This window comes from Podarcis bocagei (genome assembly GCF_964188305.1).
Source record: "Podarcis bocagei genome assembly, chromosome: 5".
In the NCBI taxonomy this organism is placed as follows: Eukaryota; Metazoa; Chordata; class Lepidosauria; order Squamata; family Lacertidae; genus Podarcis; species Podarcis bocagei.
In genome coordinates this window covers 14,780,138-14,795,636 of record NC_138129.1, presented here as the reverse complement: position 1 = coordinate 14,795,636, position 15,499 = coordinate 14,780,138, and the positions used below count along the sequence as shown (strand labels likewise).

Sequence of the window (15,499 nt, the reverse complement as noted above, 5' to 3'; positions counted from 1 at the left end):
TTCCCCCGGAGGGAAGCCCACCCAGAGTTGGCCTGGGTCTTTTTAAAGAAAAAACCGTAGAAGCGAGAAAGTGAGGAGGAGGAGGAGGAGGGGGGGAGAGAATAACCCAGCCTCCCACGCCCCCCCCCTTCCAGTCCCGTCCCTCGGCTCGGGGCGCGCGCACCGCGCATCGTGTCTGGTCCGGGGGTCTCCCGGGTCCCACCCCGTCCTCCAGCAGCATGGGGATGTGCTACAGCCTCCGGCCCGGCGGGGACCACCTGCCCATCCCCTCCTACGGCAACGTGGAAGTGGAGGTGGTGGACCGCGGCGGCGAGTGTCCGGCGGCGATAGCGGTCAAGCTGAAGCAGGATATCAAGGCCAAAGAGAAAGCGGACATCAAGAGGAGCAAAAGCATCGACAAGTCGCTCAAAGCCGAGAAGAGGCAATACAAGCAGACGCACCGGCTGCTTTTGTTGGGTAAGTTGGGGGGGGGGGCTTAGGGTGCAGTGGCGTAGCGTGGGGGGGGTGCAGGGGGGGCCGGCCGCACCGGGCGCAACATCTGGGGGTTAGGGTTAGGGGGCGCAAATCCACGGGTTAGGGGGCGCAAATTACTTGCCTTGCCCCGGGTGCTGACAACCCACGCTACGCCACTGTTAGGGTGCCAACGTGCCTGGGTCTGTCTGTGTGTGTGTCTGCGGGGCGCGGTGGGCGAGATTTTTTTATTTTCCCCTGCAAGGCTGCAAATGTGGTGTCTGCCAGCAGCAAGCCGCTTGCCTGCTGTATGTTTTTTTGCAAGAGAATCGGCGTCTTGTTCGCTCGCTTGGCGTGTCCGAGCTTTGAAAGGCTGTGTTCATAAGCGGCGGCAGCAAGCTCCCTCTACGGTCTGTATTTGGGTTTCACACTCCTAATCTGTTGTGTTTGGGTTCCTCCCCGCCTCCCCCAGCCACCCCTTCGGCGCCGTTTGGCAGAAAAGTTCTGGCTTGGAGGTTTTGTGCAAAAAGTCCTTTGGGTTGCTCTTGTTGCTGTTGTCTTTTGTTGTGGTCGATGTGGAGTTAGTGCTGCTGCTAGTCTTTAAACCCCCACCCTCAAAGAAACCCCCTCAACCTCAAGATCAATGCATAGATCCCGAAGGAGCTGTCTTCTCCTTGTGGCTGAAAGTTTGGAGCCAGATGGTTCGCTGTTGCAACATGGTTATCCCCCCCCCCCCCCCGTCTTCAAATGATTAGTAATCTCTGCATATATATATTTTTAAAGCTGGATTTAGCAACGCAGCCGGATGATGACAGATATGCGAGGATAACTGTAGTTGTTGCTGCTTTAAAAAACCTGAGTTTTCTCTGTCTTTTTCTGTAATGGGCTTAAACTGAGAGCCAAGAAACACTTTCCTATTGACCCCCCTTTTGCAAAAAAGGAAAGAAAGAAGAGTTTTGAGTGTTTGCATGAGAAACATGCTCTAGTTAGGTGTGCTGGCAAATCAGAGCACAGGGGGTGTGTGTGTCTATATGGTTGTTGTTGTTGTTGTTGTTGTTGTTATTAAATCCACAGATGCCACAAACTTGTATTAGTAGGTTCATGTGGCTGGGGGTGAAGCTGTGGCATCTACAACTCAGGATATGATATCGTTGTTGAGACAAAGGATAAGGGGGGTGGAATATTATAAAGCACTTTGTACTAATTTTACATTTAGTATTTAATGTGTTCTGAACCACAACAGTTGCCTACAAGAAGGGGAATTAAGCTTAATCGCTTTCATTATTTCCCAGACAGAAACAAAGGCTGATTCACGGTTGGTGTGGTTTGATAAGTGGGAGGAAGCTGCAATTATTATTTTTTTAAGATACAGGTTTAGTTCTGGGGGTTTCCAGGATAAGAGAGTGCCGTTTAGAACAGGAGTGACATTGTAATATTCACAACCAGAATCGCGGGCCCTGTGATGAAAATTGGGGCATTTCTGTGTACATATTGCAACCACATTAAGGATTGCTGCCCCAAATCCACATTGCTGAAGTCTGTGCATTGTACAGTATTCATTTTCATCCCTGCTATAAACTATATTAGTAAGTGGGTATAATTCAGTCTTTCCCCAAATATGGGTTGCATACATGATTCTTCCCTTTCCTGTTCTCACAGCAACCCTGAAAGGTAGGTTAGGCTGAGAGAAGGTGACTGGCCCAAGGTCACCCAGTGAGCTTCATGGCTGAGTGGGGTTTGAACTCTGTTCTCCTGCGCCCGTGTCTCTAACCACTACACCATGCTGGGTCTCTCTCCAACTATATAAAAGCAAACCAGTAAAATTCTCAGCAGAACATACAAATTAACCATCCAAGGATTAGGAGAAGAGGAAAGTCTTTACCTGGCACTGAAAAGACAGATATACGTAGCTGCCCCATAGCTGAAGTACTCTAGGAAGCCAGTGCGGTTTAGTGGATAGAGTGTCTGACTAGCCACAACCTCTTAACCTACCTCACAGGGTTGTTGTAGGGATTAACCGAGGGGGGGGGATGAACCATGTACTCCTTGGAGAAAGAAGTGGAATAGAAATGCGATAAATAAGCTCTTCTGCTTACCTGCTTGGGGCCAGCCAGGTGGAGATGTCAGTCACCAACCTGGCTTCCAGAGATCTCCATGTGGTCACAATTGGACCCACGCCGGTCGCAAAATGCGCCTGGCGCCTGGCTAATTTCTAACGCTGATCCTATCATTGCATGGATTTCCACTTGTGCAGTAGAATGTCCTCCCCTCTTCTCCCCCGTGTGCCCCTAAATCTGTTCTTGGGGCTCCCCTCAACCGTCTGGAGCAGATTTTGGGAAGCGCACATGCGGAGGGAGGAAAGTCCTGTTTTGCCAGGGATCCTCCTTTCGCCGATAGGCTGCTTACATAATGGGGGGAAGCCGGAGCTCATGGAGTCGTGATGGTGGCTGAGGCCTGGGGGCACAGGTTCGTTTTATGATGCCCTGTCTGGAATGTGGTGGGGATGACTGCCACAAGGTATCAGCTGATTCAGGATAAAAATATTGCGAGCTTAAGGCTGTCTTGGCAAAAAAAATAAGATTAAAAATCAAGATAATGTATTTTGAGATGCTAAAAAGGATAATAGATGGGATTGTGAATTGTGTTCTGTGCGCTGTGCTAATCATTGGGCTTGGTAGCTAGGGTGATGGGAATGGTCGTCCAATAAATTCCAGAGGCCTGTCCCTAGCTTCGTGGAACAAAGTGTATTTTTTCCATTCAGGTTTTGTTTGGTAAAGTTATGCTTATTTGGCATGCCTGCTTCTGAATCAAAAGGGTTCCTGGGAACGTGGCAAAGGAAGATGGCGTCCTCCTCTTGATTAGGAAGTGTGAAGAGGTTGTGGGGTTCTAACCCACAACCCTGAGATTAAGAGACTCATGCCCTACCAGCTGAGCTAGTGCTTTTGCCTGGCTGGAATTTGTCTTTGCATGCCTGGATGAAGGAAAAGAGCAGACTAGATTTCTGTGCAAATGAAAGATTGCATATGTTTCTTCACTTAGCTTAGCCTCTGGCTCTGCTCACCACTGACACCAGAAGATTGCCCTCCCACTTTTGAATTACCCTGCACGGTTGTCCCTTCTGAGGAACCTTACAGCTACTTAAACCTTACAACCTCTGTTGTGCATCACAGCGCCGACGCAGACCCCGTGTTCCATGCGCGGAACATTCTTTGCTTCTCGGTTGCATCTGGCTGTTTTGCCGTGGGCTGCCACTGGCCCTTCCAGAAAGCTCTATAAAACAGGGTGTTAAGGGCCACATTCACCCCATATATTTAAAGCACTGTTTGCAAGAGTTACCAGAAACCCCAGACTCGGCTGCGGATTTCCACCTGCAGGCCACGGTGAAACACAGGAGACCACTTCTCCTTGTCCTCGCTTCCTCGGGAAAGAGCATTATGACTGTCTCACTCCTCTGTCTCACTCCTCTTTACCTTTCTCGCTTCTCCTATTTTGCCAACCAAATCCTGGTGGCCATACACATTTCAGGTTTCTCCTGCTCTAGTTTTCTTCTAGCCATCAACCTCCGCTCCATCCAAGGCAACTTCTCCTCTGTCTCTGCAATAGGAACTGTTTAAGCCTGTAGTCCAGGCAACACGGTTTGGGTAGCCTGCTTAACTTGTAGCGGCTAACTGTCTTGCTATTTTATTATTTCTTCCTCTTACTTATTTACTGAATTTATATACCGCCCTATACCCGGAGGTCTCAGGGCAGTTCACAGAAAATATCACAATATTTGTTGTTGTTGTTGTTTAGTCATTTAGTCGTGTCCGACTCTTCGTGACCCCATGGACCAGAGCACGCCAGGCGCTCCTGTCTTCCACTGCCTCCCGCAGTTTGGTCAAACTCATGCTGGTAGCTTTGAGAACAAGGTCCAACCATCTCGTCCTCTGTCGTCCCCTTCTCCTTGTGCCCTCCGTCTTTCCCAACATCAGGGTCTTTTCCAGGGAGTCTTCTCTTCTCATGAGGTGGCCAAAGTATTGGAGCCTCAGCTTCAGGATCTGTCCTTCCAGGGAGCACTCAGGGCTGATTTCCGTAAGAATGGATAGGTTTGATCTTCTTGCAGTCCATGGGACTCTCAAGAGTCTACTCCAGCACCATAATTCAAATCAAAATAAGAATAATAACCTGATAACACCCCCCAAACAAGAGCCACATTTTAACAGGGTATAGGATGTCCATCAGGTCAACCAGCCAAAGGCCTGGTTAAAAAGGAATGTCTTTGCCTGGTGCCTAAAGGTGTATAATGAAGGCACCAGGCAAACGTCCCTGGGGAGAGCATTCCACAGACGGGGAGCCACTGCAGAGAAGGCCCTGCTCTTGTATTGCTACCCTCCGGACCTCTTGAGGAGGAGGCACATGAAGAAGGGCCTCAGAAGATGATCTCAGGTTCTGGGTAGGTTCATATGGGAAGAGGCGGTCTTTCCATTTCTGTATGGTCTTTATATTTCTGTACTACAGAGGCCAGGGTGCTGAATCTCTTCATTTTATGCTCACGACAGCCTTGTAAGGTAGGTTAGGCTGAGCAAGAAGGAGTGCTCCACAATCACCCAGTGAGCTTCATGGATGGGTGGAGTTTTGAACCATAATCTCCCCAGTCGTAGTCCAGCGCTGCAGTGGGAAACCTGTGGGACTCCCAGTTCCCCTCAGTTCCAGCAACAAGCATGGACAATTATCAGGGATAATATATTTATTTCCGATATGTAAATAGCATTCAGCATTTCTAATGCAAGTTAGATTCAGAGTTGAAGACCAGCCAGCATCATGTCATGGATGGTTGGACACAGAATAATGGTAGGAGAACCAGCTGCGGAACTCCCAAGGGGAGAAGTCTCAGAGCCCAGGGAGTGGCGATGTAAAAACTACTTGCATAAATCTAATGGGATACAGTGGAATTGATTCAGTTGATTTATATGCCACTTTCCCACAATGAGCTGTGCAGACATTCAAAACATCAAAATACATAGCATTGAAAAATGCAAATGAAAATACAAATACACAAAATACAGAACATACCAGTACATTTCTTAAAAAATGACAAAAATCTTTAGCACTCGTTTCTGTGTTAACTGGTTCCAGAAATAATCCGTTTGCAACACCATGAACCAGAAAATCACAGGAGTAAATTGATGAAATTTGGGGTGGTATACAATTTTTTCCTTGCTGTTTTCATGAGGGATCAGAAGTATGCATGTGCAGAAAGAGTGGGAAAGTAGCGATGCTGCCCAGTGATGTTCATCGTTGGCCACTGGTGTGAATGGAATTTAGTGTGACACGCTGGTAATATTGGTCAAAAATCCACAGCTCCATAGTGCAACAGGTACTGCAATATGAAAGAAATGTTAGCAAACAGGATGGAAACACTAGCACTGTAACCAGGAAATCTAATTCAGTATTTCCCACATCTGAATGTACCCCTTGTGGAGTGACTCTTTGATAAAGCCATTAATATGCCCGGAAGAGGAACTGGTATTGAGATTGAGTGCAGACATTGAGCCAGGAAAGCCGTAGTTTGTACCTCAGGCAGGAACTCTCTATAAATGGCAAGCAACTTCCCTCAGCTTCAGAGCACCGCTCCCCCTTCTGCCGTGTGGGGGCCACAGCAGCGTCCCACGTTGTAAAGCTGCCGTAAAAGGTTGCTGAGATAATGTTTGGTGAAGTGTTCTGAGAACTCGGGGAAATGTCATTCTAAATGCTAAGCATTATTTGGATTAATCTAGCTTTGAGGGAAAGATCCGAGAGGGAAGTACAGAAAAGGGGAAGCCACACGAGGAGGAGGAGACCAAGCATGTTGAAATTACGCCTCGCTTTGTTTTCTGCTGTAATAAAAAGCAGAAGAATGTGTGGGCTTGTGTTTATGTAGCACAGATCAACTCATTTGAGCGATCCATAAAATGCAGCTTGTAGCTTTCCCTGATTTACCAATATGTGTGAGAATGCTGGACTAGACGGGTCATCTGTCTGACCCAGCAGGGCTCTGTTCTCATGTTCTTATGATTCAGACACATATTGTCCAATAGTTTCGGTGTGTTCAGCCAGGGCTGCTTCTTCAGTAATATCCTGCTTCAGTGCTACCAGCATGAAGAATGGCCCTTAACTTTCATGTAGATGCGTTTTAGAAATGGATTAGTCATGTGTTATCAGCCCAGTTCATGCATGCTCCTTCCTGCTCCTTCCATGTTATTCTCTCCCTGCTTAAAAAGCCACATCTGTGGACTGAATTCTGTAATCGACTAAAGAAGCTAACTTGTAAGGAACTCTGAGGGGTCTGAGTTGCAGGATGGGAATGTGGTTTACATTTGGAGCTTTTTTTGAAACAATTCGTTTCTATTTACTTAAACCCGTCTGTGGTTTGAAATTCTTCCTCGGTTTCTTCTTCTTTGCTCCATCTGGCAATTCCCTGCTCTGTGGGACCCACATAGCTAATTAAAAAGAAATAAGTGGCTCTTGTGTCTTATCAGCATCATCAGATTGCTTCAAGGTAATCAGCTGTCTCTGGTCATTTGGGAGTGACTTTGGAAAGCGCGCTGAAAATCAGTGGCCACAGGTCAGGGGTGATGAGAGCTGGGGTCCAAAGACATCCAGAGGGAATGGTAGAATTGGAAGGAACCACGAGGGTCATCTAGTTCAACCCCCTGCAGTGCAGGATTTTTTTGTCCAATGTTGGGCTCAAAGCCACAACTCTGAGATTAAGAATCTCATGCTGTATTGTACTAACTGAGCTCATAGCTTTCTTCCCCCTGGTTTAGGGCCAATGCCAGTTCTGTGCTTTCTCAGATTAGAATGCCAGTTCATTGTATTGATTTAAGAATCCTTCCTTCTGAGAACCGGACGTGCACTGCTCAGAAGTTGAAAAGAAAACTGCAAAATGATCCTTGAGGGGTAGGCAAAGAAATAAGGAAGGCGAGGAGGTGAGAGCAGACGACACAGGTCTGGGGGAAAATACAAGGAATGCCATTCAGGAGCTATTTAGGGAGAGGTTTAGGGACTCCCTTCGGGTTTCCCCTGGATCTTTTAAAACCTGATTCGGCAGTTAATATTGGGTTTTCACTGGAGCAAGCAGCAGAGCAAAAAGAAAAAGAAGAGTTTTCAGACCTAGAATAAGAGATTGATACAGATTTCAATGAATATGGATCAAAGGAAAGTGTGGATGAGTCCTAAGTCATTTGCAATCAGAGTGTTCTCACCCAGAGCAATAGCTCCCTGTGTTTTACTGCGTTTAATATGTCTTTATTTTGTTTTCTGTGTAGCTCAGCACTGTCTACACTGAGTAGCAATGGCTCTCTGGGATTTCTGGCATGGCTGCCTCCCAGTCTCACCTGGCTTGAGCCTGACACTTCCGGCTTGCAAGGCAGCTGCTTTGCCACATTGCTGCCACCCTTGCCCACAGTTTCTCAGTGTTGCAGGTTGCCTTCTTTCCTACTTCACTGTGATTGGGGTCTCCTGGTGGTTCAGAAAAGGAGCAACTTTCACAACAGTGCTTTCTTGCACTTATGAAACCACTTTTTTTAAAAAAAAAAAAAGATTTGTAATGTAGGTTCCCAGCAGTCCTTTTTATTGCCAATGAGTTTGGGACCCATAATCCTGCCTCGTCTGTCCAAAGCAGAGCTGAGAACTATGAGGAAATGGATCAGAAATGAAAAGCAAGGTCATTATATTCGTCTACGGTGAGTCGGCGTGTTCTAAATTTGGAGCATTGCAGGCAATTGTGTGCTTGCTCCGCCAAACGAGGAGCATTTAGTAGAGATGGGACAAAAATAGGGCAATTAGAATAGATTAGTTTGCACAAAAATGCTTAAGATTCTAAAACCGGGGTGGGGAGCCTGTGGCCTGGCAGTAGGACTCCAGATCCCATCACCAGTGACAGACTGGGGAACTATGACACCCTGTGCAAGGCCAAAATTTGATGTTCACCTAGTCCTCTCTCTGCCCTCCCAAAGGCAGGTAAAGAGGAGCCTGTCTGACAGGGTCTTAGAGCCTTCTTCCCAAAGCTGGGAAAGCTCAGAATAGGACTCTAGGACTCTATCTAATTTAAGATGTGCCATGGAGGGTATTTGCATAGTTCTAACATTTGAAGGTCCTGCCAACCTAGCAGTTCGAAAGCACGTCAAAGTGCAAGTAGATAAATAGGTACCGCCGCGGCGGGAAGGTAAACGGCGTTTCCATGCGCTGCTCTGGTTCGCCAGAAGTGGCTTAGTCATGCTGGTCACATGACCCGGAAGCTGTACGCCTGCTCCCTCAGCCAATAAAGCAAGATGAGCGCCACAACCCCAGAGTCGGTCACGACTGGACCTAATGGTCAGGGGTCAGGGGTCCCTTTACCTTTACCTTAACATTTGAAGGGCCATAGCTCAGTGGCAGAGCATCTGCTTCTCATGTGCACAAGGTCACAGGTTCAATTCCTGCCATCTCCAGATAGGGCTGGGAATGCCCCACTCATCTGAAATGATGATGATAATAATAATAATAATAATAATAATAATAATAATAATAATAATCCCCTCTTGTCCCTCTCTGTACCTTGGCCACCCCCATGGGGGTCATTAGGAAGACCAATTTGGCTGGGCCTCTCAGTGTCCTGCCTTTATCACTAGGATTAAACCCACAGTAGAATAGCCCAATGGATTGTTAGCTTCCACTACCCACCATAACTCAGCTAAAAGACCAGAGACAGGTTCAGATTCTTGAATCAAACTGCACCAGCTCTGCTTTAAACCATGGGTACGCAAACTAAGATAGATAGATAGATAGATTCTTTATTGTCATTACACTAGTGCAACATTGCACAAGTGCAACGAAATTGGATGCCATCCCTTAAAAACAGTAAAAGCAAAACAACAACAACAACCAAACAAACCACCTTCCAACCACGCCCACCCCCACCCCCAAAAACTCCCAGATCTCACTATCGAGTTGCAGCATTCAAAAAGGCCACAGCTCTTGGATAGAAACTGTTTTTCAGTCTATTTGTCCTTGACTTGATGTTTCTATACCTCCTGCCAGAAGGCAGTAGTGCAAACAGACTGTATCCCGGGTGAGATGGATCCTGCAGGATGTTGTTTGCTTTCCTAAGGCAACGGGAACCATACAGTTCTTCCAAAGGTGGGAGAGGGTGACCAATAATCCTTTGGGCTGTGGTTATGACCTTCTGGAGCACCTTCCTCTCCCTAGCTGTACAACTGGAGAACCAAGCACAAATACAGTATGTGAGTATGCTCTCTATGGAGCCTCGGTAGAAGGACACCAGCAGTCTCTCACTCAGATTGTTCTTTTTTAAAAGTCTGAGGAAATAAATTCTCTGCTGGGCCTTCTTCACCAGAGCAGTGGTATTTGCGCTCCAAGTCATGCCCTGATCCATAGTCACTCCCAAAAACCTGAATTCCGCCACCCTCTCCACCCGTTCCCCGTTGATATACAAGGGCTGAATGTCCGCCTTTTTTTCCCTGTAATCCACCACCAATTCCTTGGTCTTAGCCGTATTAAGAGCCAGATTGTTCTCTCCACACCAAACACAGAGCCGCTCCACCTCGTCCCGATAGGCGGACTCATCCCCTCCTGAAATGAGCCCCACCACCGTAGTATCATCAGCAAACTTGATGATTTTGTTGCTGGAGTAGATGGCTGTACAGTCATACGTATAGAGAGCATAGAGCAGGGGACTCAACACGCAACCCTGTGGTGAGCCGGTGTTAAGGCTAAGGGCTGTGGACACATGTGACCCTACTCTAACCCTCTGAGAACGTTCTGACAAAAAATCCAAAACCCAGAGACAGGTGGAGTTGGGGAGTCCAATCGTCTCTAGCTTGGACACCAGTCTATGGGGGAGGATAGTGTTAAAAGCAGAGCTAAAATCCACAAACAGCATCCTCACATAACTCCCCGGCTGCTCCAGATGGGACAGAGCAGCATGGAGAGTGGTGGTGATAGCGTCTTCTGTGGATCTATTTGCCCTGTATGCAAACTGGTAGTTGTCAAAAGTTTAAACTCTGCTTTAAACCATGGGTACGCAAACTAAGGCCTGGGGGCTGGATCCGGCCCAATTGCCTTCCAAATCCAGCCCGTGGACGGTCCAGGAATCAGCGTGTTTTTACATGAGTAGAATGTGTCCTTTTATTTAAAATGCATCTCTGGGTTATTTGTGGGGCATAGGAATTCGTTCATATTCCCCCCCCCCCAAATATAGTCCGGCCTCCCACAAGGTCTGAGGCACAGTGGACCAGCCCCCTACTGAAAAAGCTTGCTGACCCCTGTTTAAACCTTTGATTTGATTTATTGACAAGATATGCAGAACATTGTATTGCCATAGCTGTCAACCTTCCCTATTTTTGCGGGAAACTCCCTTATTCCAGCACCGTTTCCCACTGCTATCCCGGATTGTTAGATATTCCGTAGACTGTCCACGGGAGAGGTGAGGCTGCTGATCCCTTATTTTTGAGGCTGCTGATCCCTTATTTTTGAGGCTGCTGATCCCTTATTTTTGAGGCTGCTGATCCCTTATTTTCAAATCTGAAAGTTGACAGCTATGGGTATTGCCATCAGTTTAAATCAAAGGTGATTCTAGCTTCTGAACTGGCTCCGACTACAGTGGTACCTCAGGTTAAGTACTTAATTCGTTCCGGAGGTCTGTTCTTAACCTGAAACTGTTCTTAACCTGAAGCACCATTTTAGCTTATGGGGCCTCCTGCTGCTGCCACGCTGCCGGAGCACGATTTCTGTTCTCATCCTGAAGCAAAGTTCTTAACCTGAAGCACTATTTCTGGGTTAGCGGAGTCTGTAACCTGAAGCGTATGTAACCCAAGGTACCACTGTGCGAGCATGTAGAGAGATAGCATCTCTTATGTACAAGCTGCAAGACTAGGTAAGCCTGAGATCAGAAACCTCACTTTCTACCCTCCCTGACTGACTGAAGGGCCCACATAGTGCAGATCTAGGCTAAACATTATTCTAGATCTTTCCTGTGAAATTGACAAAGTGGCTTAAACCGCGTCAGGATGTTTGCAGGCATGAGATAAAGGTCGCAGAAGTCCGCCTTGATTACCCCTCAAGGAAGGGTTGACGGGGAGCAAAACCAGGCATCTCAGGGCGCAACAAAAGTTCAAACTTAAACATTTGAGGAGTTTAATTTAATCCGAGACTTCCCAAGGCAACCCAAAACAATTTACAACCAATCAGCCAAACAAGCAAAAACCCCACGTAGATGTATTAAAACTAGGGGAGGGGACCTCTCAAAAACATCCCACCCACTTCTAAAAGGCCACAGATAGTTAAAAGCCAAAGGCCTGGTTATAAAGTTTTTGCCCAGCATCTTAAGATATATAATGAAGGTGCCAGGTAGGCCTCCCTAGAGGGTAAAGGTAAAGGGACCCCTGACCATTAGGTCCAGTCATGACCAACTCTGGGGTTGCGGCGCTCATCTTGCTTTATTGGCCGAGGGAGCCGGCGTACAGCTTCCGGGTCACGTGGCCAGCATGACTAAGCCGCTTCTGGTGAACCAGAGCAGCGCACGGAAACGCCGTTTACCTTCCTGCCTATTTACCGTATTTTTTGCTCTATAAGACTCACTTTTTCCCTCCTAAAAAGTAAGGGGAAATGTGTGTGCGTCTTATGGAACGAATGCAAGCTGTGCAGCTATAACAGAAGACAGAACAGCAAGAGGGATTGCTGATTTCCCTGCGCAGCAATCCCTCTTGCTGTTCTGCCTTCTGAGATTCAGAATATTTTTTTTCTTGTTTTCCTCCTCCAAAAACTAGGTCCGTCTTGTGGTCTGGTGCATCTTATAGAGCGAAAAATACGGTACTGTATCTACTTGCACTTTGACGTGCTTTTGAACTGCTAGGTTGGCAGAAGCAGGGACCGAGGAACAGGAGCTCACCCCGTCGCGGGGATTCGAACCACCGACCTTCTGATTGGCAAGTCCTAGGCTCAGTGGTTTAACCCAGTGTTTCCCAACCACTGTTCCGCGGCACACTAGTGTGCCGCGAGATGTTGCCTGGAGGGAGGCGGGCAAGTCGGGTGGCGAGAGGCGGGGCGGCGGCGGCGAGGAGTGGCCGCCCAGCGCGGGGCTCTCGCCGTCTGCCTGCCTGGCTGCCTGCGAGCTCGGCGGGCAGCGCCTCCGTCCGCAGCGCCCGCCTCGCGGCTCTCATTCCCTGCCCCTGCCAAAGCTCACCCAGCCAAGCCGCACTCTCCTTCCTGCCTCGCTTTGCTGCCTCCTCCCCCTCCCACCCCCAAAGCTTGGAGGTTCCCCGGCAAGGGGGAGGGGAAAAAATTGAAACTTACACTTTCGTGCGTCCCTCCCGGCGTGACGCTGCGCGCTGACGTCACAGGGCTGTAATGGTGGTGTGCCTCGAGATTTTTTTCATCAAACAAGTGTGCCTTTGCCCCAAAAAGGTTGGGAAACACTGGTTTAACCCACAGCGAGGGAGCATTCCACAAATAGGGAGCTGCCACAGAAAAGGCCTGTTCTTGCCTTGCTGTCCTCTGGACCTCTCATGGGGGAGGCACATGAAAAAGGGCATCAGATGATGATCGCAGGGTCCAGGTCAGTTCCTATGCAAAGACGCAGATATTGGATGAGTTTTGTTATTTTTGCATGGTTTATGCTGTAGTTTATTGCTTTTTTTGTGCTGTGAGCTTTTTTAAAAAAGATGGGCAGTGCCCAGAAAAGTAGCTTCCTTATTTATGCATTTATTTACTCATAAGAGCATTTCTAAATTGCCAAGTCATTAAAAGAAAAAAAACCCAAACTCATAAGACATCGTAAAGTTATGCAACTGTAAAATACCAAACAAATGACCCAACACTGAATCGAATTAATTCTCTAAAAATGCTTGGCGAAACAGACAAGTTTTCGGCAGAGTTGTGGGTGCCTGTCTGATTTCAGCAAGACTGAGAACAGTATTCTAGAATACTTGTTCCATTACACCAGAAACCTTAAATTGCACTAAACGCCTTCCTTTGTGTAGAAACTGAATCAATATGTGATAACTGTCAGACGGTCAGGAGGGCTTCCCCAGATGATCACAGGGATCTAGCTACTGTATAATCAGATCTGGCAAGGCAGTCCTTCAGGTAACGTGGTCCTGGGTTGTTTAGGGCTAGCTCTCTACACTAACAGTAGTACCTTGAATTTAGTTCAGCAACATACTGGCAGCCAGTACAGTCATACCTCATGTTACGTTTGCTTCAGGTTGCGTCCCGCGGCAACCCGAAAATACAGGAAAGGGTTACTTCCAGGTTTTTCCGCTCGCGCATGCGCAGACGTGCAAAATGACATTACACGCATGCGCAGGAGCAGCGAATTGCGACCTGCGCATGCAAAGATGCGGGTTGCGTTCTGCTCATGTTGCAAACGGGCCTCCGGAATGGATCCCGTTCGCAACCAGAGGTACCACTGTATGTTGATACAGAGATGCCTCGTCCAAAAGCCAGACTGCAGCATTCTGCATTATAAAATAAATGTGATATTTCTGGTAACTCTTCCTTGAGCTTGGACAGCCCCATATTGATGGCAATGGGTGGCAGAACGCTAGCAGTGAATTCCAGAACCTGCTTTTAGAATAAGGCTTTTTTTAGAGCATTTTTTGTTTATAGAGTGTTGCTAGATCATTCCAAGGATCAAGGGTCACAGCTATTGGTTTGCGCGTTACCTCAACATTTGTGTGGCACAATCCGCCAGCCATTTCTTCCTTGTTCTTTGTTCAGCTGAAATATATTCTCCCTGAGCCACCCACAATTGTAATGAGCGGATTGGGTTGTTACTTGTTGCTGTGCAACCATAATGGTTTAATATATGGCTGCTGAGTTTGTCGGTTTAACATCTGCTTGCCCAATAGCCAAACTAGAGGTAGACAATCTGTCAACCCAGGTTAGAGTCACATAGCAGGACTGGGAAATATGCAACAACAAAACTGGAATTAAAAAAAAATGTTTGAAGCCTATTTTAATGGGTTCTGCTGTGGATTAAAACCACATTTTTTTCCCCTCAGTGTCCGTCTAAGTCCACTTTACTTAAACTTCTGCTCTTGTTTAAAACAGGTACTTTTTCCTGTCAGTGACTCTCCATTCTCACTGGATTCAAGTTTTTCCCTTTTCTATTCCTAAACTGCCTCATATGAGAGAGATCAAGAATGGGGAGCCCTCAAACATTCCATAGTACATTCATACAGTGAAGGCACTTTCTTCAAACTTCCACCATTGTTTTAACCCCCCATCTTTCCCCTCTCAATGTCCCGCCCATGCTATGGCCTCTATTGTTGCGTAACCTGTGTTCACTTTTGCTGTCCTAGCCCACCATGACTTCATGCAAACCCAGGATTGTGATGAGGCATTATCCTCTGGGGGCTGCATGGTGATATCCTTACATTTTTATTATATAGAGAGAAAAGTTTAAAGGGAAACGTAACAGGATGTTTTCGAAACACAGATTTTCTTTTTACTTTAACATTTCAATAATTAGAAAACCTAATTTTTAAAAGGCACTAAGAAACACACAATTTTTTTAATTTTTTTTGCTGTTTGCTCTGTTTGTTTGCTTAAATGCAATGTATTTATACACCGTGTTAATTGTTTTCATAATTTTCTACACACTGCCCTTGAATCTTTGGGGGAAGGGCAGCTGCAAAATGTTAAATAAACCAAGAAACAATGAAATAGATTATGAATAGATAAATATAGAAGAGCTTTGTGGAAAAGGGAAATTCTGCGAGTGGTTTCATGTACATCTCAATTCATGCGACTACTGTGTTGGCTTAGGAAAGAAAAGCAACCTGATAAGTTCTGTACTCTGCCGCATGCAGTTAAAAATATTATTTGAAATATAAACTTCCTTGTCTGTAGACTAGCTCTTTGCACCATGTTACAACAGCACAAAAGTCACTTCTCCTGCCTTCGCCCTCTAAGTACACTTCAACACTGCTCTATCCTGAAAATTATACAGGGCATGTGTCTTAAATGTTTACTTTGACTCCATGCCTGAGACCAAGTTCCATGACTTTCCAAGGAAGTTCTCTAAGAA

General features: G+C 46.8%; 2 protein-coding genes across 3 annotated transcripts in view; one reads left to right on the top strand and one right to left on the bottom strand.

Moving 5' to 3' along the window:
* Nucleotides 1-2,770, bottom strand: part of LOC308587752 (piezo-type mechanosensitive ion channel component 2-like) — a gene marked incomplete at its 3' end in the record, with an annotated part of 81,630 nt that extends 78,860 nt beyond the window's left edge. The window contains exon 1 of the mRNA XM_081195518.1: nt 2,547-2,770. The remainder of the gene's footprint in view (nt 1-2,546) is intronic.
* The window catches only part of GNAS (GNAS complex locus), a 182,917-nt gene continuing 167,590 nt past the window's right edge, over nt 173-15,499 (top strand). The window contains exon 1 of one of the 2 annotated variants that reach the window (XM_081196490.1): nt 173-456. In XM_081196490.1, the coding sequence (XP_081052616.1) occupies nt 219-456 (238 nt within the window). In that variant the 5' untranslated portion in view covers nt 173-218. The remainder of the gene's footprint in view (nt 457-15,499) is intronic. The other variant, XM_081196491.1, reaches the window with a different exon arrangement.